At 49.9% G+C, this 23,915-nt stretch overlaps 1 protein-coding gene across 1 annotated transcript in view; it reads right to left on the bottom strand.

Moving 5' to 3' along the window:
- Window positions 1–7,244: 7,244 nt before the first annotated feature.
- TNFRSF1B (TNF receptor superfamily member 1B) overlaps window positions 7,245–23,915 on the bottom strand; it is a 35,207-nt gene continuing 18,536 nt past the window's right edge. The window contains exons 3-10 of the mRNA XM_043923393.1: window positions 22,685–22,813; window positions 22,119–22,268; window positions 21,598–21,691; window positions 20,956–21,185; window positions 19,742–19,819; window positions 19,112–19,146; window positions 12,785–12,992; window positions 7,245–9,877 (exon numbers count right to left, since the gene is read on the bottom strand). Coding sequence (XP_043779328.1) covers window positions 9,597–9,877; window positions 12,785–12,992; window positions 19,112–19,146; window positions 19,742–19,819; window positions 20,956–21,185; window positions 21,598–21,691; window positions 22,119–22,268; window positions 22,685–22,813 — 1,205 coding nt within the window. The 3' untranslated portion in view covers window positions 7,245–9,596. The remainder of the gene's footprint in view (window positions 9,878–12,784; window positions 12,993–19,111; window positions 19,147–19,741; window positions 19,820–20,955; window positions 21,186–21,597; window positions 21,692–22,118; window positions 22,269–22,684; window positions 22,814–23,915) is intronic.

Here is a 23,915-nt window from a genome sequence, read left to right on the forward strand (position 1 = left end):
GATCCCCTGGAGGAGGGAATGGAAACCTACTCCAGTATTCTCATCTGGAGAATCCCCATAGACAAAAGAGCCTGGCAGGCTACAGTCCATAGGGTCACAAAGAGTCTGACATGACTGAAGTGACTTAAACAAACACACAGAAGTATCTCATATAAGTGGAATCCTACGTACGGTATTTGTCTTTTTGTGACAGACTTCTTTCACTTAGCATGATTTCTGCAAGGTCCATCCATGTTATAGCATGTGTCAGAATTTCTTTCCTTTTTAATGCTGAATATTCTCCATCATATCTCACCCACCTGTGGACACTTGGTCTGCTGCCACCTTTTGGCTATTATGAATAATGCTGCAATGAACACTGGCATATGAGTATGTGTGTCTCTGTTTTCAATTCTTTCGGATATATAACCAGAATTGGAATTACTGGATCATATGGCAATTCCATGTTGTTGGATTTTTTTTTTTTTTTTGGAGAAACTGCCATACTGTAATTCCTAGCACCGTACCATTTTAAGTTCCCACTAGCAATGCAAAAGGGTTCCAATTTCTCCACATCCTCCCCTATCCTGGCTTCCTTCCTTCCTTTCTTCTTTCTTTCTCCTTCCCTTCTTTCTTTCTTCTTCCCTTCCTTCCTCCCTTTCTTTTTTCTTTCTTCATTCTTTCCTTCCTTTCTTTCCTTCTTTTAAAATTTTCCCTTCTATTGGGTATAGGGGAGAAAGTTGTTTTTTAAGTAGGAGGATCACTGGTATGTTTGTATGTAGTCAAGAAAGATTCAGGAGACCAGGAAGCTAATGCTAAAGGAGGGAGAGGAGAGAGGTGCTGGAGCAATGTCTCTGAGTTGGGAGAGATGCTGAGATCCAGAGCAGAGAGGAGGATGCCATTAGCCAGCAGCCTGGGAGTTTATACAGTCACAGGGGAGAAGGCTGAGACCTTGGGCAGGTAGGAGGCTCAATGTGGTGGGAGAGCCTGAGGATGCTCTCTTGTGTTTATTTTATCCCCTTACTGAAATGGGCAGCCAGGTAACCAACTGATGGTAATGATTGGGTGAGGTCACAGGTTTGAGAAGAGAAGACAGGGTGTGAAATAGTCTATCTAATAAAAGTGTGTGAATGGTGGTTGGGAGACTGTATAATGACTCCCACAAAGTCGTCGACATCTGAATCCCTGAAATCTGTGAATTACCTGGCAGGATCTTGAGATGGGGAGATTATGCTGAATTATCCCTATGGGCCCAATATAATCACCTGTGGGAGGCAGAAGGAGATATGACTACAGAAGGTATTACACTACTGGCTTTGAAAATGGAGGAAGGAGCCACAACTCAAGGAATGAAGGTGCCTCTAGAAGGTGAAGGCAAAGAAATGAATTCTCCCCTCATGCCTCCAGAAACAGATTCTGCCTTAGAGCCTAGCCTTCCAAGCAACCCCTTGATTTTAGACTTTATGAGAATGAATTCATGTTGTTTAAAGCCACTAATTCCATTGTTTAGTTGCTCAGTCGTGTCCAACCCTTTGCGACCCCATGGACTGCAACATGCCAGGCTTTCCTGTTCTTCACTATCTCCCAGAGTCTACCCAAACTTGTGTCCAATGAGTCAGTAATGCCATCCAACTCTCTCATCCTCTGTCATCCCCTTCTCCTTTCCTCAATCTTAACTAGCATCAGGGTCTTTACAAATGAGTTGGCTCTTTGCTTTAGGAGGCCAAAGTATTGGAGTTTCAGCTTCATTATCAGTCCTTCCATTGAATGTTCAGGGTTAATTTCCTTTAGGACTGACTGGTTTGATCTCCTCAAAGTCCAAGGGACTCTTGAGTCTTCTCCAGCACCACAGTTCAAAAGCATCAGCTGTTTGGGGAACTACCACCACCATCCATCTTCCTAACTCTTTTCATCTTACAAAACTGAGAATTCTGTACCCAGGAAGGAAGATTCCCTGGAGTAGGAAATGCCACCCTACTCCAGTATTTCTTGCCTGGTCTCAGTAATTAATGCTCCTGAAAGAACAAAGGAATGCAGAAACAGTCAGCAGGAGAAATGGCAATGGCAGAGATACTGTATCAGTTTTAAAGACCCCCAGTTCTGTTTCAGTGGCAGATTAGCCAGAAGCGCTCAACCACCAGATCAACAGGGACCTGAGTGATGATGATGTTGACCTTTTTCTGACACTTGTGACTTCAGTCAGCTAAAGCTTGGACTCTGCCTACTGCCCAATATGCATGTACCTTTACCTTAAAACTTCCCCAATTTTGCTGTACAGGGAGACATTGCTCTGGGACAGATCCTTGTTGTTCTCCTTACTTACTGCAAGCTGTCATAAATCCTTCCTTCACCTGATCTTTGGCTTGGTTGTGTCTTTTGGCTGGATGGGTGTCAAGAGCTAAGAAGCAAACCCAGTTTTTGGGTAACAAGGTTGCATACAAAGGACTAAATGATTGACCATAGTGCTTATGCTGAATAAGACAGGAGGGGATGAGGGGTGGTGGGATTAACGGAGGGCAGGTTCCAGTGAGGGAAAAAGACAGAGAACAGTGGTGGGGGTGGGGGTGAAGGCAAGGGAGAGTGGGATGCTTGAAATTGGGATTGTGGCTGTGGCTATCCATAATGACAAGGTCTGGGGCAGGGTTAGCAAACCACAAACCACAGGCCAAATAGTATAAGGTTTTATTGGAATATAGTCACGCTTGTGATATAATAAGAAATATATTTGATCTTTGTCTGATTCCTGGCACAGAGCTCCTAAAACCCTTGGAATTTCTTGAATGGTAGAAGGATCTTTATTTACTCATAAGGAGCCTCCCCTCATCTTTTAAAAGAGTATTCATTCATTTTTTGGCTGCATAGCTTATGGGATCTTTATTATCTTATCAGGTGTTGAATCTGTGCCTTCTGCTTTGGAAGCAGGGAATCTTAACCACTGCATCCCCAGGCAAGTCCTGAAAAATGGAATACTTCCTGCCATATCAGTAAACAAGGGTGTCACAATCATCAGCAATTCCAGCCCTCCAGGTGTGAATTCCTGAGCCCTAAGGGCCCCCAGGAAGGAGGAGAATACCTGCGGGATCTGGCAGCCACCAGGCTGCAGCCACTCCCTTCAGTGAGCCCTGAGGAACTCAGGATGTGAAAAATGCAGAATATTGACCCCAGATAGCTGAGATGCATATGAAAGGAATGATTTCAGCAAGCCCAGACTCTTATCTTTCCTTACCTAGAAAATTACTAAATTCCTTAACTTGGGATATCTGGTTTTCTTTAATTAACATTAATTGTTTGATGTTCAGACTACATGCTCCTTATTGCAAAACTTCTGTATAACCTGGCTCCTCCCCTCATTTCCTCAGAGAAATTTGTTCAGTGTTACTTGAGATGCTGCCTCTGGGGTTTAGGTCCTAAAAATTTCTGCCGAATAAAACATAACTCTCAATTTCTAGGTTGTGAATATTTTTTAAGCCAGCAGTCCCAAGGATCTCCTTTGGAGCCCACCTGAGTTTATGCTAATGAGGTGACTCAGAGTGGGGTCCCTAGACAGCCTCAGGTTGGGGCTTTCACCAGAAAGACCAAGTGACCAGAGGAATTTTCAGCCCCACCCACTGACCTCTGGAAATGAAGAGAGGTCTGTAGATCAAGCTCTATAAAACCTCTTGAAAAATGAGACTTGATAAGCTTCCAATTTGGTACCCAGGCAGGAGGGCGATGGATCCCCTGTTCCAAAGTGACAAAATCTCCTGGGTCAGGACCCTTTGGACCTTACCCAATGTACCTCTTCATCTGGTTGTGCATCTGTATCCTTTATAATAAGCTGGGAAACACAAGAAAAGTGGTCCCCGAGCTTTGTGAGCTATGCTAACAAATGATTTAACCCAAAGAGGAAGTTGCGGAAACCTCTAACTTAGAGCCAATAGACAGAAACACAGGTGACTATCTGGACTTGAGATTGGCATTTGAAGTAGGGGCGTCTAAGGGGACTGAGCCCTTAACCTTGTGGGGTCTGAACTACCTCCAGGCAGAGAGTGTCAGAGCTGAGCTCAGTTTGTAGAATACCTCATTGATCCACTAAGAACTGGGGAGCTGCTTGGTGGTGTGGAAATGTTATAGGGAAGAACTGATTCCGTGTTGGATCTGTTTCTTTCACTCTAACCTTTGCTTCTGGTTGCTTTTGTTCACTCTAAGGATAATGTTTATACACAATGGCCTACTTCAGGGAAACTTGACCCTCTGCCTGAATATGAAAATAACCGCCTTTGTTCAGGACCCTGTCCACTTGTTGATGGCTACAGGAAGGAAGAGATTAACACATTCTTTCCCTAGGGCTGGCCATTCCAGGAGATATTTTGCAAGAGTGCAAGATTAATGGCCTTTTTACTTTATTTCCTCACCTCCCCACCCCATCTCTATTCTATAAAAGAATCTGGCATCCAGACCCTGAGAAGATGGTTATTTTGAGACAATAGACTGCCATCTTAATCAGCAAGCTTTCCAAATGGAGTCTTACTCCTTGCCTCAACACCTCTCTTCTCAGTTAACTGATCTTTGCCTGGTTAGCAGGAGCTTTCCAGGTGGCGCTGGTGGTAAAGAACCCGCCTGCCAATGGAGGAGACACAAGAGACACGGGTTCAATCCCTGGATCAGGAAGATCCCTTGGAGGAGGGCATGGCAACCCACTCCAATATTTTTGTCTGGAGAATCCCATGGACAGGAGCCTGGTGGGCTACAGTCCATGGGGTTGCAAAGAGTCAGACACAACTGAGCAACTGAGTATGCACATATGCAGTGAGCAGAGTGAGCTTGGACTCAGTAACAGAAAACACTCCACACACCCATTCTTTGATGTAACATCTGACTGTTTCCATGCTTTAACAGCAGAATTGAGCAGTTGTGATAGAAACCATAAGCCCACCCCCTCCCCAAGCCTAAAATATTTATCATGTGGTGCTTTATAAGAAAAGTTTGCCTAGCCCTGTTCTGGGGTATGAGTTTCTGAGACAGTGTGGGACCTGGCCACAGATCCCAACCGAGCAGAAACCTGTGCAGCTTCTGGGTACAGAAACCTTTCATGTCCCCTATTTCTTATTTATAGGGAACATGCTTCAGCCTCCATGACCTTCCCTCAGTTCCAAAGTGCAGGTTCAGTTTTTGATCAAGGAAGGGAGAGGATGCAGAGACAAGGGAGGAGTAATCAAGAAACACTAGTGCAGCCTTGGAGCAGAATCCTGATTCTACCTCAAGGGACACACATAACAATATTTTGAGCCCTTATACAGAACTAAAGCTCCCCAAAATGGAAGATGTTAACTACTTGATGAGGGCTTCCCTGGTGGCTCAAATGATAAAGAATCTGCCTTTAGTGCCGGAGAGTCAGGTTCTATCCCTGGATTGGGAATATTTCCTCGAGAAGGAAATGGCTACCCATTCCAGTATTTTTGCCTGAAGAACTCCATGGACAGAGGAGCCTGGCAGGCTCCAGTCTATGGAGTCACAAAGAGTCAGACACAACTGAGCAACTAATACTTTCACTTTTCACTTGATGAAGCATTCTTCATTCCAGAGGTCACAGTCTGATAACCTCGAGAATCAGAGTAGTTTATCAGGAGACCACCAAAGGCCAGATTAAAGGAATGTAGGCCCTTCACATACCCTGGACCTTATCAGCAACCCCACACTTGAACCTTTGCTATAAACTCTTCACCAAATCCCTCCCACACCATGGGGACACACAGTTTAGAGGGCACGAGCTGGCTGTGTCCCCCTTTGCCTGGCTAAGCAATAAAGCTATTGTTTTCTACTTCACCCAGAACTCTGAGATTTGATTTGGCACTGGTGCACAGAGGCTGAGTTTCTGGCATCAGTAGTAAGTCCAAGAAATCACCAACAATAAAAACGGGTCTGGTGAGGGAGTGTCAGAGAGCAGGGAAGGAAGCTGAATGAATTCATGGGCCAGAGTCTCTCTCCCCTTCAGGCCCTGACATAAGGAAACCACCTCCAAATCCTTTATTCTGGAAAACTCCTGCTCATGTCTTAGGAGCCCTCCCCTTGAGCCCCTGGCTGTGGCCAGGGCCCTCCTCTATTTCCAGCCCCTGTGCTCAGCTTGTTACCCAAAAACTGAGTTTGCCTCTTGGTGAGTGTTGAACCAAAAGACACAACCAAGTCAAAGATCAGGAGAAGGAAGTATTTATTATTACTTCAATTTCCCCCTTTTATTTTTATGTATTTACATTTTAATTTTTATTTATTTATTCATTTTTGGCTGTGCTGAGTGGCATACAGTATCTGAGTTCCCCAGCTGGGGATCGAATCTGCGCCTCCTGCATTGGGAGTTAGAAATCTTAATCACTGGACTGCCAGAGAAGTCCCAGGAAGGATTTATGATTATTTGCAGTAAGTAAGGAGAACACCAGAGATCTTTCCCCAAGTAATGTCCCCCTGAATAGAAAACTTGGGCAAGTTTTAAGCTAAAGTCACATGTATACTCATGAAGGGGCCTGGGCTGTAGGCAGAGTCTAAGTTTTTAAGTTGAGTCTAAGTTGACTGAAGTCACAATGGTCAGCAAAGGTCAATATCATCATCCCTCAGGTTCTGGTTGATCTGGTGGTTGAGCATTTCAGGCTAATCTTTACCAGTGAAATAGAAATGGGGGGCTTTAGAACTGGTACATCATCTTTGCTATTATCACTTCTCTTCCCCTATAATAGTCCTTTGTTTCTCCATTCTTCTGTTCCCTTAAGATCAGTAGTTACTGAGGCCGGTTCAAGTACAATCATTGTGGCTAGACTTAAGCTTACAAAATGGTTTCTCTTCTGTTAAGAAAGCCATGCCTGGTTCTCTTTCTCCAAGGAGCCCTAACTTATCTGCTTACAATTGGAGTACCCAGTGATTGGGGCCTCCTGGAGACCAGAGCCTTGTTCCCCTGAGTGAGTAGGGGGCTGCACATGCTGAGCATACCTGCAGAGACCATCCCAACCCCAAGGGCGGGCTGAGGAGACCAAGGCGATGGATGGGATGTGTGCTGAGGACCTATTTGGAGGCCAGCTGGGTGGTTCTGGACAAAAAGCGCTGTCCATTCCATGCCTGAGGAAGCGGCCAGGCTCTCGGCAAGGGCAGCTGTAATGGGGGTGCTTCTGGGGTCCAGCACAGAATGGACTTGTCAGAATCCAGTGGCCAAGACCCATTCTCCCCCTTACCTTGGTGACAGGCGGCAGAACCAAGGACATACCCCAGCTCAGACCTGAAGACAGAGCCAGCAGTCAAAGTAAAAAACAAATAAAAGGTTTATTCATAAGCAGGAATGCTGTCAGGATACATACAGTGCAAACTCTCCTTGTCCTTGGGATCAACACAAGCCCACAAGCTGGGAAAACTGTTATCAGTTAGGTCAAACGGACTCCCCCCAGAACGTGGGCCCTGGCCTGGCCAAGGCCCCTACCTTGGCAGAGAAGGTTCCTTTTCTGTTTGAGTTCACACAACCAAACCCAGAATGGAAACTGAGAGTAGAGCAGCATAAGCTTTACTCATTGGTCAGAGAATGGAGAAGTGGGAACTTACTAACCGTTCATAAACAAACTTCTCGCCTTAATGGGGAGCCAGATTTGCTATTAAGAACAATGGGGGGAAGAGTGCGAGGGATGATGGGGAGGCAAGTGCTCTCGTTTTCTGGGAAAGAGGCAGGATTTTCCTAGAAATGGGGTGCCACCTCTTTTCTGTCCTTTTTTGGTCAGTGATTCCTGGTCACGGCAACCAGTAGGTATGTCATTGAGTAGCTAATGTAGTAAAATCAGTGTCAACTGAGACTCGGGGTCTGCTGGAGGTCAGATGCATCTCCATCTTGGTTTCAGCTGGTTCTATCCAGTTTTTATTTTTCTCTGCCTATAGTTTCTTTCTTCGTGTTCCAATCCTGTGACTTAAAGGTTTATGTGAGTTCCTGTTCAAGGGAGGGGGGTCAATGGGTTTTGACCAAGGGTCTAGCGGCCTCTCTGGTAACAAAATGAAGCCACACCCAGAGTCTCCTAATTCATCCCCGCTCTGTGGGGGTGACAGCAAGGAAGTCTAAGGTCCTCCCAGAATAGTCCACCAGGGGGCAGAAGTGCTCCACGGCCGTAAAGGGTCCAACGCGGTTGGAGACTCGCCAGTCCAGGCACGGGGACATCTTGATCCCAGAGTGGGAAGCCTTTCTTCACTCCAGGGTAATGGCTGGGCTTCTTCTACCCTCTAAAAGTTCAGCTGCCAAGTTCAAGCTCAATGGAATTTTTCAACAAGGGATCCAAGTAATATGGGATCCAGCTGTCCTCTCAAGGAGGCCCCCATCCCCCTGCCTTCCAGAATCTGGCTAAGGCCTCACTTATCCATCGTCTGCAGGGCCTGGGCATATATTTTGGGGAGTAGGGGGACTCCTTAATGGGGAAGAATCCGTCAGCCCAAGTGTTGGCTTCAGCACTTCAGTTCCCGGAAGGTCATTTGACCTGACAACACAGGCCACACGGAACCACAATATACAACACAGACACACAGACACAAGACCAGCTCTCAGCATCTCATGTCCACCCAGGATCTTGGTGGGCACAGTGGCTCTGAGGCTCCACTGGGGCCTGGGACTTCAGGCGCAGCGGGAGGGGGCGTCGAGAGAAACAGGCACACCCCTTCGGGAGGCAAAAGAGGAAGGTCCAGGCTGAGGTAGGAGGAGACGGCTGCAGGGCCTCAGTCATCTCCAGTTCCTGAAATTCCCTGATAGGAAAAGGTGTGGCCTTGGAGTCCCACACCAAACAGTAGGGGAGGGGAAGCTGGCGCTGTGGGTAAATGGGAGTGAAGGTCAAAGGCAGAGGATGCAAACTCTTGAGTCTGGCTTTGTTACACTGTGGCTTGTTTGTCTGCACCATGGTGCTTTTTTCTTTTTTTTAATTGCCACAAGTTTAAACTAGAAGATTTCCAGTTAGAGATTTGGCATCTTAACCAGGTCACAGCACTCATTGAGAAGGCTGCCTGCCCGGGCCCTCTGGGCATCCAGTTTTTAGCCCATGGTATGAGATTGAGATAGCAGGAGTGGATTTGGAGGTGGTGCTGCCCAGGGTCCTGAGCTAACCTGGGGGACCCTTATAGGTGTTGCCACCCTCTCCCCGCATAGAACCATCTGATTTAATGACACCTGCCCACCCTCACTGGGACCATCCTGCAGTCTCCCATTCAGGCTAAAGTCCTGCCTTTCTCCACTATCTCTCTCCACTGATACACACAGCATCCTTCCTCCCTGACAAGAAGCTGAGTAGAGTCCAGGGATTAAAAAATAATAATAATAAAACCCCAAAACCACAAGGGCTCCAGAAGCCAAGACTGCAGGACCGGCTGGGGGGCAGCTCTCAGAGAGGCAAGGGCTTGTCCCAGGCTGCCCAGCACATTTGTGTCCGCCAGCCTTCCAAGTTAGACACACACCAAGACAGGACACATCATGACTCTCCCCGCCTCATTCTTCTGCCTGCAGGTGAGAGGAAGGCTGAGGCTGTGCACAAAGGAATTTGGCCCAGAAAGAGCCAGAGTCCTGGGGGAGGGGAGGGGCGGAGAAGCACCAGAGGTTGGCCCCCCCTCAGCGGTGACACAGCCCACGACCAGCCGGGTTAACTGGGCTTCATTCCTGCATCAGGCACGCCGAGCGGCAGGGGCTTCTCCTCCAGGCCCTGCAGCAGAGTCTCTGGAGCCCCCAGCTGGGACTGAAAGGGGCTTTCCTCCTTGGAGAAGGGGACCTGCTCCTCTTTCGGGGAGTTGGGGGTGCTGGCGTCTGTGTCCCTCGTGGAGCCGGCCTGGGAGGGGCACTGCGAGCTGTGATCAGGGCTGCTGCAAACATTGACAATGCAGGTGACGTTGACCTGGGTCCCATGGCCACCAGAGGATGCCTCTGCTACACACAAGACAGGAGAAGGTGGTCAGTGGGGGATTCTTGGAGAGAGGAGTGTCTTCACAGCCTGTCTCCTGCCCAAGAGGCAGATTCAGGCATGCGGAAAGAGCATCGGGCCAGGAGCACAGGCCCGTGCCAGCCCAGCTTTGCTATGTACTCTTGGACAAGCCGCTTGAACCTTCGTGTGCCTCAGTTTCTTCATTTGTCAAATAAGAATATCCTGCCCGATTTACCCCACAGACGGAAGGCACCAACCACATAAGGCAATCGAAGGTGTTTGAAGATCAAAACACAATCCCCACAAAGAATCAGAGATTCTGAACTCGTGGCAGCCTGGATGGGAGGGGATGTTGGGGGAGAATGGATACACGTATATGTATGGCTGAGTCCCTTCACTATTCACCTGAAACTATCACAACACTGTGATACCCCAACAGAAATGAAAGAGTATCCATATTGATATACCCCCAATAGAAAATAAAAAGTTTAAATTAAAAAAAATTTTTTTTTAATTCACTGCAAAAAAAAAAGTCTTAAAAAAATAAAAATATCAAATAAAAAGCATTAACGAAGCAAAACAAAAAAAACCACAGCCCCAAAGAAGCAAGGGTGGGGATGGGGAGCTGAAATCACGGGGTGGAAGGAAATTTCCACCCTGTGCCTTCATGGCACCCAAATGTCACCCAGCGTCACCATGGCCTTTGCATACCGTGAATGAGACACTGCGGGGGCAGATGGGGGAGCAGGAGGGGACAGAGACCTGAGGTTTACCCGTTCCCACAGTGGGGAGAGGTGTTGGGTGAGAGGGAGAGAAGTGGGGTGCAGAGGCCAGAGTTTCAGGAGGGGAACGGGGAAGAGACAGCGGGTAGATGGGGTAGGCAGACAGAGACACGGGTCTCCAAAGAGGAAGCCACACCACATTGGGTGTGGAAGAGGTGTCACTAAGAACGCAGGAAGATGAATCTAAGAGGGGGGCAAAGACCAACAGTTTATGTTTGGATCTCATTTATTCACTTGACAAACATTTAGGGCTACTGGCTATGTTGCAGGCACTGGCCTGGTCCTTCACTGGGGAGTTCTCAGGCTGCGGTGGGGGCACTGACAAGGTCTCACACTGATGAGGGTGGGCTATGATGGGAAACTAGAAGTTTCTAGCCAGTCCCCGAGTCAGGTGGCAGAGAGGGAAGGCTGTCGCAGCCCTGCCCAGGAGATGCCATGCTCACCTCTAGACCAGGAAACTGAGGCTCGGTGGGTTAAGGAGCCTGTTCAGAATCTCACAGCACCAGAGCTGCTGGGAAGACATCTAGGAATGACCCAAGTTCACGGTCATTCCTTGACCTGCCAGCCAGCACTGCCAGGTGAGAGGGGAGACACAGGCCAGTGGGCTTGGCCTCTCAGTGCAAAACATGCCCAAGGAAGCCCCAGGCTTTCTGCAGGACTCCACCCAGGGCCCTCGTCCAATGTGGGCACTGCCAATGCCCACCAAGGATGACAGTAGTTACAGACCAGGTCCAGGACAAAATGCAGACTGTAAGCAGGGCACAGGCTTCTCCAGACCCCACACAGGCTCCACAGTCCTGATGCCTCAGTCCCAAACGGACCAGACAACAGGCATAGCGGGTGGAGACCAGGGGTATCATCTCCTCATTCAGCCCAACCCTGTCCCCCAAGAGCCCAGGGGTGACTTCTGGCTCTTCTGTTTATTGGGTGTACACAATGTACTATATAGCAATAATATAACTATAATATATAATAGGGGCTTCCCAGGTGGCTCAGTGGTAAAGAATCCGCCTGCCAAGCAGGAGACTCAGGTTTGATCCCTGGATCAGGAAGATCCCTTGGAGAAGGAAATGGTAACCCACTCCAGTAATCTTGCCTGGGAAATCCCATGGACAGAGGAGCCTGGCAGGCTATAGTTCATGGGGTGGCAAAGAGTCAGACATAACTGAAGTGGCTTAGCACGCATAATATAATGATATATTAAAATCCAACTTTAATATCATGTATTAATAAATATATTATATATACCATATATAGTAATATCCTATATAAGATATAACACATAATATACAAAAATATTATATAATTGAGACATTATAAAGTTAATATATAATATTATGCTATATGCTATATATTATATATAGCATTAATCTAGAATATTAATATAGTGATATAACACTCATATAAATATATTATCTATATATAATATCATATTGTTGTTGTTATTGTTTAGTCACTAAGTCACGTCCAACTCTTTGCAACCCCATGGACTGTAGCCCACCAGGCTCCTCTGTCCATGGGATTTCCCAGGCAAGAATACTTGGAATGAGTTGCCATTTCCTTCTCCAGGAGGATCTTCCCAACCAAGGGATTGAACCTGTGTCTCCTGCTTTGCAGGAGGGTTCTTTACCACTGAGCCACCTGGGAAGTCATAATATTGTATTATGTGCTATGTATAATGTATTTTATATGACATTAATATAGATCAATATTTTCTTAATATATGATATGCAATATTTACAGAACATAGCATTGAAATATAATATTGTTATATGCCATTTTACATATTATATGTATTCTATAAGAAGACTCTCTGCCTGGATACCAGGGACTCAAAGGACAATCTGAAATGGTTTAGAAGGAAGGGCGCTCCTGGTGGGAGAACACGCAGGGCAAGCGTTGGAGGGACTTGGTGGGCTCCAAATACAGAAAAGAAGCCTGTGGTTCAGTTGCACCTGAGAGGTGGAAGGGAGGCTGGAGGGGAGCCCAGGCTGGTGGTGCAGGGCATCCAGTGTCCTGGAGGGGCGGCCCAGGACTAGCTGGCTCAGACAGAAACCAGGAAGAAACTTGGGGGGGTGCCACAGGGGATGAAGCCGGGGGTGGGGCGGGGGGGAAGCTCCCACCTCTTACCTGAGCTGCCGCAGCTGGTCCGAGCCTCCCCGGTCATGCTGGCCTTCTCCACGCCTGGCGCCTGCAGCTGGGACCTGATGGGCGCCTTCTTGTCCGTGGTGCTGGTCGAGCTCTCCAGGGAGCTGCTGCTGGAGCTTGGCGCCGTGGTCAGCAGGTGCTGTTGCTCAGGGCCTGGGGCACCTTGGGCCTTGTTGGCGGGCAGGTGAGGCTGCATGGGGAGGAGGGGAGCAGGGAGTCCATCAGCTGGCTCCTCGCCCCCTCGTCCCGCTCACCACCCTCAGCACTTCACAGTTTACACGGCACTTCTGCACCTTCTCTCCACGCACAGCACTTTCAGGACGTGTGATTCTCTGGGGCTTCTGTGATTAACCTCTGGAGTGTGAGCCCTAGGCGGGCAGGCGCCACATGGCCCTGTTTACTGAACAGTCTGAGAGGTGAGGCAGGGTTTTCACCCTCATTTTGCATAAAGAAGCAGAGGCCCAGATAAGGAGAGTGACTCTCCTAAGGTCACAGGGTGATGTGGCTCAGCCTAGCAGCCAAGGGCATGGACCCTGGAACCAGACCATAAGTGTGCAAACCATGACTCCATCACTGACTAGCTCTGCAACCTTGGACAAGTTACTTAACCTCTCTGTTCCTCCGTTTTTTCCTCTAGAAAGGAAAGAATAATAAAGCTACCTCCCAGGGTTATTGAGAAGATTAAATGACTGAAGTTTTGTAAAGCACTAACAACAGCGCCTGTTCCATATTAAGCACCCATCAAGGGTTTGTTAAATCAGGGCTCTGGGCTTCCCTGGTGGTCCAGTGGTTGAGAATCCACCTGCCAATGCAGGAAACACAGGTTCAATCCCTAGTCCAGGAATATTCCACGTGCCACAGAGCAACAAGCCACAACTACTGAAGCCCAAGTGCCTAGAGCCCATGCTCCACAATAAGAGAAGTCACCAAAACAAGAAGCCGGAACACAACAGCGAGAGAGCAGCCCCCACTCTCCGCAACTAGATAAAGCCCGTGCACAGCAACGAAGACCAGCATAGTCGAAATAAATAAATTTTTTTAAAAAAATAAGGGCTAAAAAAAAAAATAAATAAGGGCTTAGCAAACTACTGCCAGGGGCCAAGTTTGGTCTGCTGCTGTTTCTGTACAGGCTGTGAGCTAAGAATGGTTTTTACATTTTTAAATGAACGAAAAAATATTTAAGGAACAATGTTTCATGATACGAAGTTACGTGAAGTTCAAACACTGGTGTCCATAAATATAGTTTTCTTGGCACACAGCCACCCCCATTTGTTAATGGTGTGTCTGTGGCTACTTTCCCACTGCAGTGTCAGAACTGAGAAGCAATAACAGAGGCCAGAGGATCCAAAAAGCCTACAATATTGACTGTCTGGACCTTTACAGAAAAAGTCTGCTGGCCCTCAATCCAGTGTAGACAGTGCTCTCATTTAGGGCTCTCAGTCTTGCTGTCTCAGTAACACTTTCCAGAGTCTATTCCCCAAGCTGTTCTGTGATTCTCAATCTTTTTCTCTTAAAACACAAGTCACAACAACAACCATAATAAAATATTAGCTGACACTTGGATCCATCCAATGCCAAGCACGGTGCTGAAGCCCTTCCAGACACTATCTATACAGCCGAATGTTATCCTCACTTTGCAGACATAGACGCTGAGGCCCAGAGAGGTTGAGCTACTTGTCCAAGGCCACACAGTTAGGACATGGTGCATCTGGGCTAAAACCTACATCTTTCTTGGGTGTTTGGGGTTCTGTCCCTGGAAGCTCAAGACAAGGTGCCCCATTTTCAGACACCTGTGCTAGAAATTTCACTCCGAGGCAGTTGGCTACCTGTCTACAACTGACCAGGTGCACAAGCCCTTGCCTTAGGGTTCTGGGCGATCACTGGATTCTAGAAAGAAAAAGACCGAGGGGCCACATTCTCACCCCCTATCCAGGATGAGAGGGTCCAGGGTAGATTGAGAACTGAGGCGAATGAGTGCTAGAAGGACGCAGCCTGGCAGGGTCGGGGAGGTGGGGTCAGAGGTGGAGAACGCAGGAAGGACTCAGGTGCCAATCTCCACAGCCCCAGGCCCCCAGTACCCCCCGAACCCTGCATATCTGAAGGCCAGCTCACAGACTCTCAGGCTGGGAGGATCCTTTGAAAGCAGTCCCCGTGAGGCCACGGAGGCCCAGAAGGGGTGAGTCCCTTCTTAGTATCCTGTAGCGGGCCCATGGCAGGGGCAGGGGGAGCCCCACTCACTGTACCACAGCTGCGTGCTTCCGACTGAGTCCTGCCTCCCTGGCTCAGCGCCCTCGATGTTGGAGGAAGGGAGGGCATTTCAAGTTCATCCTGAACCTTTCTTTGCTCAGATGGTCTGACCTTGGTATTGGACCCCACCCTTGACCCTGCTCTGAGCGTGGACAGGCAGGGGAGCAGGAACAGGAGAAGAAACATCCAAAGGTCATCCCTCACATCCCCCACAGAAGGGGGCTTTTCAGCCTGTGTCTCGCCTTTCTGCTGGTGGTAAGGGCCAGGCAGAACAGAAACCCCCAAAGGTCACAGCCCGCCTCCCTCCCCCAAAGCCACGAGTTGCTAAGTTCAGGCAGACTCTGAGTGGAGCTGATACATTCTGAGTCCTGGGCTGGCACCCCAGGGAGGTATGGATGGCGGTTACTGAGGGGGGTCATTCAACAAACAGGATCCCAGTTAGCCTCCCTGTCATGTCCCAGCCTGGCCCTGCCATGGGCAGCAGCAGAGACCCTGGCAGAGTTGCTGGCTGGCCTGTGTCTGTCTGTGTGTGACAGTGTGTCCCTGAAGCTCCCGTGCCTGTAAGTATAGGTGGGAAAATGCCTGAAGTATGCCCACATGTGTGTCTCTATGTGTGGGGAGCACGTGTGCATGACTGTGAGTGGTGCAACTAGCGTGTGTGCTGGAGGTGGTGAAAAGAGGCACTCCTGGGTCTGTGTCTCAGGCCACTCATTTGCTGTGTGACCTTGGGAAAGTTACTTAACTTCTCTGAGCCCGAGACTCCTGGGCTGTAAAATCGGGGCAATAATCGCACTGCCTGGGTCGCAGCACGGCTGTGAGGCTAAGCAACACTCAGTGCTGTGCCTGGCCCACGCTCAGCACGTCATAAACATCACCCTCTTTATGAAACGAGAGCCTGTGGATGAGCGTGTCTGTGGGGGTGACTGAGCTCATACACGTGGTTACACTGGTCTTTCTGAACAGAGGGAAGCTACTGTCTCGCCATGTATTGGTGTTACCAGGAGGGGCAGGGCGGTGCTGAGTCACCGTGTCCTCAACCCCACTGGTCTGGCCAGGAGCGTTACTAGGCAGCTGTTAACAGGACCACTGCCCAGGAGGCTGAGGTACAGAGTGGGGTGCAGGCGGAGCTCAGGGGTCAGGGCAGGGGTGCAAGCCCGGGGACTGAAGGGGCTGAAGATCAACCTCGGAGGGCAGTCCCTGCTGGGGACAGGGATGCCTGGAACAATTCTGAATGTCTTCTCTGGGCAAACAGGAAGGTGGGTAAAATATAAGCCCTACAGATTCAGAATGAGTTTCAAACCTGGGCTCTGCCATTCAGCTAGTGGTCTAACCTCATGCGGACACCTGAAGCTCCCTGAATCTCTGCTTCCTCGTCTGTGAAGTGGGGTGGTGACAGCCTGTACCTCACAGGGCTGTGTGTGAGGACGCAGGGCCTAGCCTGGAGCTCAGCCAGTGGGGTGCTGGAACCAGCCCAGACCTATGTGTGTTTCTTCCCAACTTTACATTCAGTAAGTAGCTTCCTGAAATCAGTCATAGTGGGAGTGTTTATAACACAGAAATGAGCAAACTCCACAAATCAGGGTTTGGGTCCTCCCCCACCCAGAGGGCCAGTTACCAGCACACCCCTGGACTCCACTGGCAATAGCACTCAACAAACAGCAGTGGGGTTGTTCACACTCGATAAACACAAAACTGCGCAACCAGAAAGGGGAGTGGGGGCTCTGGGCCACACCTGAGGCAGCTTTATTGCACCAAAGATTGGGAGATACTCAGGCCAGGAAAGAGAAAGTGGCAGTTGGGTGCTGGGGTGGAGCTTAGAGGGCACACTTATTCTATGGGCCACCAGGTCTCAGCTTCCAGTGTCACTGAACTGAAGTGCGAGAAAGGAGGGCATGGCATTGACACCCTGGAGGAACGAGAAATGGTTTGTACCTCCAAACCAGTGTTTCTGTCTGGCTTCCCTCGTGGCTCAGCAGGAATCCACCTGCAATGTGGGAGACCTGGATTGGGAAGATTCTTTACAGAAGGGAGTGAATGGCTACCCACTCCAGTATTCTGGCCTGGAGAATTCCAATGGACTGTATAGTCTGTGGGGTCGCAAAGAGTCAGACACGACTGAGCAACTTTCACTTTCACTGTAGGGCATGTCAAAAAGCACTAACCAGGAGTCCAGAGATGTAATGCTGTGTGACCCTGGGCAAGTCACTTTCCCTCTCTGTATTTCTTTTCTTGTTGGGACAATCAGGAGATGAAACCAGTCTGGTTCCTACCAAGTCCAAAACCCTGTATAAACCTCAGGGCTGAGCTGTGCCCTAGCACAGTGGTTCCCAATGGAGGGTGTCTGTCCTCCAGGGAACATTTTGCAATGTCTGGAGACACTTTGATTCTCACTCCTGGGAGGCAGTGCTACTGGCATCGCGTAGGGAGAGGCCAACGACATCACTGAAAAAGCTATAATACACAGGATAGCCCCTTGTGACAAAGAATTGGCAGGCAGGTTTGAGAAGCCCTGCCCCAGCAGGACAGGGGACATGGAGGGAACTCCTGGAGTCTTGTTTCCTCATCTGTAAATTTGGGTAAAAAACCTGCCCTAGGGACTTCCCTGGCAGTCCAGTAATTAATACTCTGTGCTCCCAAGGCAGGGAGCCCAGGGTCAATCCCTGGTCAGGGAACTAGATCCCATGTGCTGCAACAAAAGATCCTGCATGCCACAACAAACACCCTGCAGGCCACAACTAAGATCCAGCACATCCAAAACAAACAAATAAGCAAAAAAAAACCTGCCCTGCCTACCTGGGGCTGCAGTACACACCGTGTCCTGGCTCACCCCACACCCATTTCCAAGCCCTCTCCCTAGTTCTCCTCCACCATAAAGGCTAGAAAAGCAAAACACCACCTTTCCCAGCCTCCCTTGCAGCTAGAGGTGGTCACATGATACCATTTGGCCAATAAGACAAAAGAAGAAATGTACCCAGGGCTTCTAGGAAAGTGTCTGATTTCCTGTAAAATGGCATCTGGCTGTTTCCCCTCTTTTTCCTGCCTCAGACTGGAGGTCACATATGCAGTGGTGATCACCATCTTATGACACAGGCCAAAGGCAAGAGAATAAAAGCCAACACACTAAAGATGGCAGAGCCTGGGGTACTGCTGGCCTCACAGAAGAACGCAACTGAATCATTCCAGCAATCAGCAACACCCCAACAGAAAATACAGCCCTTTGAAGTCACCCTTAAGCTTTTGGTTACTTGCAGCCAAATGCCCTCCTGATGGAAAACTGATGAAATACAATGTCAGTGCTCTGTTTCTAGCAAAAATCCTGCACAGATCCTACTTCATAAAAATGATCAAAAGTGAGTTGCTTTGGTTGAAACTGGGGGAGGCCCTGGGTCCAGTCCCCTAGCCTTGATCTCGACCTCAAAGTTGACCCCCCACCACTGCCCCAAGCAGGACCCTTGGTGGAACACGGGGGTACCCTAGCACGCAGTTTGAAAACCACTGTACAACATGGAAGTGCTTTGTAAACATCTCAGAGATGCTGGGAATTGCTGCCAGCTGGGTGAAAGGCACAGTCCTACAAGCAGGGCTGAGACAGTGTCTGCACTTAATGGTGAGGAACCAGCCATGAGCAATTTCATGTCAGCCCAAGGTCACAGCATGGGTCCATGACCACATGCTTGCCACTGACCCCACTTACCCTTACTGTTCCCTGATGTGGCCTTTCACGCTCAGTCGTCTGAGCTCAACATTGCTCCCCTCCTCTCCCCAACACCCACCCTTCTTCAGCCGGCCCTGCTTTGTCCAACCACACCCCGCTGCTCTGCAGGGAAGTCTGCCCTTTCCCTCCTGCACTCATGTCTCCATCAAAATCTTGCCCAGCTCAGATGCCACCTTTATCAGCCCCCACAACAGATCCTGGCCGGTCTTTCTGCAGCCTCCTGGGGCTTTGCATTCTGCCTGAGGCTGGACAGACCAACCTATAGAATTCACCACTTCCTATGGGACAACCCGGCCCAGCAGGAAGGATACCATGGAGGCAGAGGGGGCAGGCAGAGGGGCACTCACCACCTTGGCGTCTCCTTGCAGGCAGAAGGGTTTCTCTGCAGAGAGGAGAAAAGGGACCAGTCAGTGAGCAACTTCCTTAGGTCACACCTTTTTTAACTAACAGGGAGCATGGGGCCCAAGCAGAAGCTTTCAGAGTAGGCTCAGTCCTGGGGGAGCAATTACCTACCAGACAAGGTACACAGAAACCCCCATTCCCAACCCTCCAGCCGGCCTGACGTTGCTCCCCTCCTCTCCACAACACCCACCATTCTTCAGCCTGGCCCACTTTGTCCATACCACACCCCACTGTTCTGCATGCCCTCTCTTTCCTATACTCATGTCTCCATCAAAATCTTGCCCAGCTCAGATGCCACCTGCTCCATAAGGGCTGAATCCCCCAGAATTTCTAGACAAGAATCTTGGACTCCCACCTCTTGGATAGCCCTGATAGCATCTCACCTCTTACTAGATGAGTTAGTGGAAATGCTCTCTGCCCCAGGCTCTAAGCTCCTAAGAACAGGGTCTACCAGACCCAGCTCTGTCTGACCCATAAAGCTGTGCCCAGTGCTGGACTCAGAGGGGGCCCCCCAGAAAAACTCCCTGAATGAAGGAATAAACAAATGAAGGAAGGAAGGAAGGATTGAATCTTACTTTTTTTCTGGGTCATGATGACACAGTTCACGACAACTATCAGTAGCAGACCCAATGCTGTCACACCCACAATCAGTCCTAGAAGGAAAAGAGAAGTTCAAAAAGTAAACTTGGGACTTCCCTGGGGGTCCGGTGGTTAAGAACCTACTTTGTAAAGCAGGGGACGTGGACTGTATCCCCGGTTGGGGAACTAAGATCCCACATGGCTTGGAGCAACTAAGGCAGCATGCCACAACTAGAGAGCCCAAAGGGTTGCAACCACAACCCAATGTGTGCATGCTACGTCACTTCAGTGGTGTCCGACTCTGTGTGACTCTACGGACTATAGCCTGCCAGGCTCCTCTCTCCATGGTATTTTCCAGGCAAGAATACTGGAGTGGGTTGCTACGCCCTTCTCCAGGGAATCTTCCCAACCCAGGGAACGAACCCGCATCTCTTACGTCTCTTGCGTTGGCAGGTGGGTTCTTTACCACTAGCGCCACCTGGGAAGCCCCAGCCAAATCAAGGAAACTCAAATGTACTAGGTCAGTCAATGACCAAAGATGACTGGGGCTGTTGCTGGCAAGGGACAAGCCCAGGGCAGAGACTCTGAAATTTGATTACAAAACAAACAAACCAAAATCCATGCACCAAAGAAAACACGCCTGTGGGCCACACTCAGCCTGAGGTCCACAAGTCTGAGCCCTCTGGTGTAGTCCAGAAGGGAAGCCCACAACACGGTGACCTGGCCCAGCCCACTGTCAAAGCCTAGTGTTTCACCAGAAATGGCAACCAGAAGACCATCTCCACTTTGAGATAAAACAGGGACCCTGTGCCTCCCCACCCAGGAATTCTTAGTGGCATTGCTAAATCTTGGAAGAAAGCAGGTCTCAATGCCACCTGCATCCCAGGATGGAGCACAGGGTCCAGCCCATAACAAGCTCTTGGTCAGACTCTTAAGAGGCTTCCCAGGTGGTATGAGTGGTAAAGAACCTGGCAGCCAATGCAAGAGACGTAAGAGATGCGGGTTCAATCCCTGGGTCGGGAAGATCCCCCGGAGGAGGAAATGGCAACCCATTCCAGTATTCTTGCCTGGGAAATCCCAAAGACAGAGGAGCTTGGCAGGCTACAGCCCTTGGGGTTGCAAAGAGTCAGACACGACTGAAGCAACTTAGCACACATGTGCTAAGACAGAAGGGAGGGAGCAAGGATGAACGGGACCTCTTGAGACTTACCAATGGGAAGAGAGATGTTCCCTGTGTTGGGCTGTTCCACTGGGGAACTTGGAGGACTTGGGACTTTTGGGAGGAGGAAGAAGGTGCTTGGAGCTGTGCTGGGCCCTGGAGTCGGCTCCATGTGCTGGGATCTTGTGGTGGCTGGGCCCCGGGCCACCTTCCGGGTGGGGAGCACAGAGGTGCAGACTGCATCTGTCGATGCGGTACCAGGAATGGCCACGGAACTACAGCTGTGGGAGGAGAAGGCGTGATTGGGACTGAATGACTCAGGGTAGCTGGGCTCACCTGTGGGAGCCAGGCTGACATGCAAGGGGCCCAGCAACTGGGATAGGGGAGGGAGTTTGCATGCCACGCCCTCTTTCAAGACTGTCCCTTCCTGTCCCAACCCGACCTATCCCCATGCTCCTCACCCCTCACTTCTAGGACAGAACTCCTGTTCACCAGGCTGTTCAGGGATCCACCCGCCCACTGTCAGATAAACCAGTCCTAACACTGGAGCAGGCTCGGCAATGCCTCCGCCCAAGGAAGTAACTGGGGAGATCCCAGGCACTGTGGCCCAGCTGATCTGTGCTGGAAGCCTCAGGATCACTGGGGGAATAGCCCCTCCCTGCTCCTCCAGAACCAGAGGATGCAACCACTCACTTCCGGTGGGGCCTGCAGGTATCCGTGTGTGATGTTGTGTCCGAGAACGTCCCCGGGCCACAGGGAGCGCATATCACATTTGTTGTTGCAGTTCCTTCACAAAAAATTGGAAACTGTCACCAATTCAGATACGCCATGGAAAAGGTGGGCCTTGGCTCTAGGGGAAATGGAGCCCCGGGGAGTCTTGAGGAGGTGAGAGATTCTGTCTGCACTTCCACCCCTTCACACCACACACACACACACACACACACACACCCCTGGGTGGTCTGTCCTTAACTAATTCTAGTGACTTTGTCTTCCTGGGGCACCACCTGACTTTCCAGTAGCTTAAGGCTTAATTTGACCATCTCTGGATCCCCAGGGCCTACCACACAGGAGGTGCCTGACCAGGAGGGCTGGAGGGAAGAATGAATCGGGACGAGTGGACAGATGGGTAATCGGCACCTGGCTGCCCTGATGATGCTCCTAGGAAGGAGAGACCCAAGGGGGTACCCCAAGGACCTCTCGCCCTGGCCCCATACCCGGTTTGGCCACACCGAAGCCAGGGCCGCACTTGCGCAGCGCTACACACAGCCGGCAGCCCTCCTGCCTCCCCAGGGTGCAGTACCAGCCTGGCCTGCAGGTGCAGATGCGATTCTGTTTCGTCGTGCAGGCTTGAGTTTCCACCTGGTCTAGAGGAAGGAGAAGACGGCCGAGGGTCACGCCTCCCTCCACTGGCCACGCCCATCGCCACGCCCACTCTGTCTTTCCACCCAGCCCCACCACCCACAGACAGCAGACCTCTGCACCGGCCTCTGGAAGGGGCATAAAGACTGCTGGCCACAGAGTCTCCGTCACAGTATGAACAAGTTTCCCAGGCACAACGTCCTCAACTCGTTACCGTTTCCCCACTGCTGCTCTTGGCCTGCCTGCCCCAAGGGGTTATTGAAGAGGATGATAAACAGTGAAGAGCTGTACTGTACATGTGTCCTCGGGTATGAAAACAAAGGTCTAGAATAAGCCCAGCCAGCTCAAGGCCAAAGGGGCTGGAGTTCACGGGGGCCAGGAGAGGATGCCTGGGACCACCCCTTACTCTGAGCCGACTCACCAGAGCTGCAGCGCGAGTTACAGCTAAAGCACGCAGTGACCAGGTTCCAGAGCTGGGTGTATGTGCTGCTCTCACAGGAGGCACATACAGTGTCTGAGGTCGTGTTGCATGAAGACTGTACACGGAAGCCTGAAAAAGTGAAGGCCAGAAGTCTCAGTGGAGGAAGGCAATGGGGCAGGGGGTGGCTTCTGCCAGGACCCAGGCTCATCCTCTGTCCTCCAGCGCCCCAGAGTTCTGAGGCCTAGTTGGGAGGCTCTTTGATAGAGTTTCAACTCCTGCATCATCTCCCATCTAGTGTGTACCAGCCATCACTCCATCTCTGAACCCTAAAGTGCTCCTAAAATATCTTCCTTTCTGCTCTTTTTTAGGGCTTGCCTGGTGGCTCAGATGGTAAAAAGTCTGCCTGCAATGCAGGAAATCCAGGTTCGATCCCTGGGTTGGAAAGATTCCCTGGAGAAGGCAATGGCTACTCACTCTAGTATTTTTGCCTGGAGAATTCCATAGACAGAGGAGCCTGGTGGGATATAGTCCATGGGGTTGCAAAGAGTTGGACACGATTAAGTGACTAACCCTTCCTTTTCTGCTCTTTTCAGGTACCTGGAATTCCACCATTGGAACTGCCGATTATCAGTCAATAACACTTTAGTAAGAACTGGTTTACCAGTTCTTATTAAAAAAAAATTTTTTTTTATGTGGACCATTTTTAAAGTCTTTATTGATTGCTTGCTTCTGTTTCATGCTTTGCTTTTTGGCCACAAGGCATGTGGGATCTTAGCGTCCTGACCAGGGATGGAACTCACAGCCCCTGCATTAGAAGGCAAAGTCTTAACCACTGGACCACCAGGGAAGTCTTATCCTTTCTTCTTTATAGTTGGCTGAAATTCTTCATCTAAGAAAGGTTAAAAAAAAAAAAAGGCAGCAGCAGTCATCCCTGGTATTCTATCAAGGATGAGGCCATGGGACTCCTGGGGCCTCAAAGATGTGCCAGGCGATGGAGAACACCCAGGCAAACCTTGAAGAAGTTTCTCTTCTGAGCCCCATTCCTATCCTGCACCTTCACTGCTGTGCTAGTCAAGTGCCTTCTTACAGAGACCCTGTCAGTTAACAGAAGAAAGAAGAGTCCCTTCCCTGGGATCTCTTAAAATGGCCATGGTGACAGGTGCATTTGTGCCTGCCCACGTCTCAAGCTAATGGCTCAAAGCTCTCCAGTGGCTTTGTAGATCCTGCAGAA

This window comes from Cervus elaphus, chromosome 14 (assembly GCF_910594005.1).
Source record: "Cervus elaphus chromosome 14, mCerEla1.1, whole genome shotgun sequence".
Taxonomy (NCBI): domain Eukaryota; kingdom Metazoa; phylum Chordata; class Mammalia; order Artiodactyla; family Cervidae; genus Cervus; species Cervus elaphus.